This window comes from Orycteropus afer, unplaced genomic scaffold, assembly GCF_000298275.1.
Source record: "Orycteropus afer afer isolate SDZICR_OR568_19922 unplaced genomic scaffold, OryAfe1.0 scaffold00151, whole genome shotgun sequence".
NCBI lineage: Eukaryota > Metazoa > Chordata > Mammalia > Tubulidentata > Orycteropodidae > Orycteropus > Orycteropus afer.
The window spans coordinates 4,218,808-4,223,447 of record NW_006921738.1 but is presented as its reverse complement, the minus strand read 5'-3'; the positions used below and the strand labels follow the sequence as shown (position 1 = coordinate 4,223,447).

The 4,640-nt window shown below is 41.8% G+C and overlaps 1 protein-coding gene across 1 annotated transcript in view; it reads right to left on the bottom strand.

The window, feature by feature from the left end:
- PLEKHG7 (pleckstrin homology and RhoGEF domain containing G7) overlaps positions 1-4,059 on the bottom strand; it is a 58,057-nt gene extending 53,998 nt beyond the window's left edge. Inside the window, 1 exon segment of the mRNA XM_042781686.1 lies at positions 3,929-4,059. Coding sequence (XP_042637620.1) covers positions 3,929-4,059 — 131 coding nt within the window.
- Positions 4,060-4,640: the final 581 nt, after the last annotated feature.

Sequence of the window (4,640 nt, the reverse complement as noted above, 5' to 3'; positions counted from 1 at the left end):
CTTAGTCCTCAAGGAAACATTCTTGCTCGTCATCACTTGAAAGAGGTCCTTTGCAGCTGACTTGCCCATTGCTACACGTCATCTGATGTCCTGACTGCTGCTTCCATTGGCATTGATTGTAAACCAAGCAATGTGAAGTCTTTGACAACTTCAATCTTTTCTGTATTTATTGTGATGCTGCTTATAGGTCCAGTTGTGAGGATTTTTGCTTTCTTTGTATTGAAGTGTAATCCATACTGCAGACTGTATTCTTCAGTCTTCATTACATACATACTGCAGACTGTATTCTTCAATCTTCAATCTTCATTAATAAGTGCTTCAAATCATCCTCACTTTCAGGAAGTAAAGTTGTGTCATCAACAACTGTTGTTGAATATTCACAAAATAAGTAATTGACATATAAAATACAGTGGGAGTAGCTTGAAAACCACTAGGCATTTGCTCTGTCATTTCTATGGACCATCTTTTATACTTTTCTAGTTAAGGAGTAAGTAAGGCATCCCTGGGACTTGCCTGGGAATGTTAAATTCTGGGAATTTTCCTAGCTTCCCCATCAGAATTGTTCAGATATTTCTTTGGTCTATTCTGAGGAATGTTGTCTTAGTTCCTAGTGCTGCTGTAACAAAAATAACACACGTGGGTGACTATAGAGAAAAGATATTTATTTACTCACAGTTCTGGAGCTAAAAGTTCAAATCATAGTTTTGGCTGTGTCAGTTTCTTCTTTGTAGGTAACTCTGAGTATTCCTTGGTTCCTTGGTGATCCTCATATGGCATTTTTCTTTAGTATGTCTAATCTTTTATAACTCAGAAGTGATTGGGTTTAGGATTGTTGGTCTCACAGGCTTACATCCACAGATACAGAGGTTAGGATTCCAGTATGTATTTTGGAGGACATAACTTAATTCATAACAGATGTGAAATGTAATTCCTTTGAATTGGTGGTGGTGGTGGTTAAGGTTGTGTGTCAGCTCCGCTGGGTCTAGTTTTGAGTGGCTGGGCAGCTGGGTATAGTTACTCCCGTGATGAGTCTGGTAATCAACTCTGTGGTGGAATCTACTGTGAGCAGTTGAGTAGCTGCTTTAGGGATGTGGTCTGCTTTGTCTATAAGAAGACAGCTTTGGGAAAGGTTGCTGAGCTTTTTGGCAAACTTGGAACCCACATGTAGCTCAGTCTTCATTCAGCAGCCTGCCATTGTGGCTCTGCCAATCTTGGGACTGTTTCTGGACTTGAACTAGTGGCCTGTCATGTTGTTTGATAATCTTGGGACTGTGCCATTGCACTTGTCAGCCTTGGGTTTGTTGGCCTCAGCAGCCAGAAGCTGCCTGAGTGAAGAGATGCCTCCAGCTTCAGTGGGCCGGGAGCAAGAGGTAGAGCTGAAACCAAAGTCCTTCACTTAGCTCCTAGAGCTGGCACTTTGAACTCTTAACTTCTAGCCACCTAGACTGTAAGAGAATAAATTTCTGTTTGTTAAGGCCACCATCTTGGGGGTATATTTTCTGTTGGAACAGCACTAGATGACCAAAGCAGTGGTTAACAATGTGCAGTCAGATTGCCTGAATTTAGATCCAAGCTGTGTGACCTTGGACAAGTTAAGTAATCTCTCTGACCCTTATTTAGCCATTTGTGAAATGTAGATGATAATAATGTCTACTATTGTAATGGGTTATTGTGTGAGGATTAACTACATTAATATAACACACTTAGAGCAGTGTCTGGAATTTAGTAAGTAAGTGTTCAGTAAATGCTATTATGTTGACTGCTGAATATTACAATATAATGTTCTATTTATGTTTCTACTTTTTTTTACTAGACTTAAATCTTAAGAGACATGTCTTACCATTTATGTTGGTAGGAGCTAACATAGTACTCAATCAATAGCTACTGATGAATGTGAATGACTGATAAAATCATATCTCACAGAAAGCGTCTTACTTTATAAGATACCTTTGCAGGTTTATGTTTTCTTATCTTCATTATGACCCTAAGCTCCTAGCTCCTGCTCTAAATCCCTGTGGTTAGTGGGGAATCAATAAACATTTGTTGAATAAATGTAACAATAACCAAGTTTGCCCACACTCAGCATCATCACTGTCATCCCCTGACATGGAATCCTGCAGAACATGCACTGCAGGGATATCGAGGTACTTACTGTTCTTTAAATCTGCTCCTCAGTTCACATCTTCCGTGCCTTGGCACAGCTAGTTTCTACCTGCTTGTCTTTCTCTACTTTGTCTACCAGGGAAACTCATACTCATCTCTCAATTCTATCTTAGGCATTCTTCCTCCAGAAAGTCTTTTTTGATCCAGGTAGGTAGAGCCAACTCTCTTTCCCTCTCTCCCCTACCCCAACTTGTCTTTATCATTATTTCATTGAAGGCTTTTGCTATGTCTTATATATCATAGCATCTAAACACCTACCATAGAACCTAATATAGAGTGGTAATCAAGTAAACTTACTGAATAAATAGCCATGTTGATCTGTATACTGACAGGCCTCAAATACATTTGTTTTTTCCATTCTGGATCATAAATGAGTAATTGTATACATACATAAAAGCAAAAGGCAATTGGAATCACCTGCCTGATATTAAAGGGGTTAAATCACCTCAGTGCATTACTCCCTTGTCTTGGGTACTCTGTGGCAGAAGGTACCCATTTAGGAGCATATAGGCCCGATTTTGAGGTTAATTTGCATGTGTGGAGCAGAGGGAACACAACTGGCTCATGCAGGGCTTGAGCCATGACCTTGACTTTATTGCCTTGGTATTGAAAGCCCATAGGTGCTTATTCTGGAGAGGTAAACATGCCCCTGGAAGGTCCTAACAGTTGGGAAATGGTTACATTCATCAGAAGAAGGCCTGGATTAATAAAAATATCAAGAACCGCTGTTACCATATGGAGACCTAGGAAAACAATACAAAAGAATATCGGCACCCGGCAATATGAAGACATGAATTGGTGCCAAGAATAGAGCCTTGCCTCACCCATGCCTGGCCATGGACTACATTTCTGAGTGCTCTAATAAGGACCCCCTGTCTGAGTCAGCTGCAGTTGCCCAGGTCCTTTAGTTAATGAGATTAATGCAAGTAGTTACAATGAGTTCAGAATGACTTTGAATTTAGGTCTCCTAGCAGGGTACATGGGAGCTCTGGTAGCATAGTGGCTAAGACACTTGCCCGCTAACCAGACGGCTGGCGGTTCAAACCCACCAGCCACTCCTTGGAAGGAAGGTTGGGCAATCCTACTTCCATAGTGATACTGCCTCGGAAACCCAAGGAGGGGTCGCTATGAGTCGGGGCCGACTCAACGGCACATAACAACAACAACAACAGCAGGGTACATGGGGGGAGAATGTTGGTGGTTCCAAATTAGTATCTTGTTTTCACTGTTCCAAATATTTGGAGTGTTTCTTATAAAAAAAGTAAGATGACTGCAGATTGACTGTGCCCAGTTCTGGGTTAATATCCACTGGGAAGCAATAACTGTAATGAGTGCAGAATTCTATACTCTCTACCCCTCTTACAAAATGGTGTCTGTGTGGAGTGGTGGTGTCCTGCACAAAGAGGAGAGAGAAGAGGATTTTGTGATACCCGATTTCCTCATGGGGAGATTAAGCTAGGAAATGAATTAATAATAAATGCAAAGTGCTTGGAGTATAGCTGGCAAACCATTCTCGCTCTGTAAGTACAGTATGTTGCCCTTTGTTTGGAAAAACACAACTAAACAAACATTCTTGAGAAATGCTTTTTTTTTTTTGGTTTGATGCTTGGCCATCTCGGTCCTTTGCTTCTAGACAAAATCACAGGAACCAGGCGGTTGTATATGTGGAGGCCTGACTCAGAAGCTGCAGCCCTCTCTGGACTTGGCCCCCACACACACCGCCTCTCTCATTCGCATTCTCAAACACAGCCACACTTGCACTAACCCTGAGTTGTGTTGACCCAGGCCATTCAGATGCGAAGGAACTAGTCCCATGGTAGCTGGAATTAACTCCTCTCCCTTCTGGTACCAGAATGTTTCTTTTTTCTGTCCTCTGCTGAAGATCTGAAGGTCCATGGTGTGGGCTGATGATGGCAACCATTCAGAGAATCCAGGGAATTCTGCCCCACAGCTGGGCAGGACCCTGTACCCTTGTGTCAGCACCCAACAATGAGGGTACTCTTGCATAATTTCTGGCAGTAATTTGTCTCCGAGTGGATCTCTAATGCATACATTTTGTAAGGAATAGGTTGGTGTCAGTGAATATTATTTTAATTTTAAACCAGCTGGAATTTACTGAGTCCCTATCCTCTGAAGTGCTTTACGTGTATCATCATATTGATTTCCACAAGTACCAATGAAGCAGAAATGACAATCATTTTGAAGCTGAGGAAACTAAGGCTTCTCACACCCACTGTCATCAGGTCGATGCCTGCTCACAGCGACCCTGTAGGACAGTAGAATGCCCAGTAGTTTCCAAGTCTATAAGTCTTTACAGGAGACTGCCTCATCTTTCTGTTGAGGAGCAACTGGTGAGTTAGAACTGCAGACCTTTTGGTTAGCAGCTGAATGCATTAATCGCTGTACCACCAGAGTTCATAACTAAGGCTTAGAAGGATGGATAAGGAAATTTCCTGAGATTGCACTGTTAATGAATG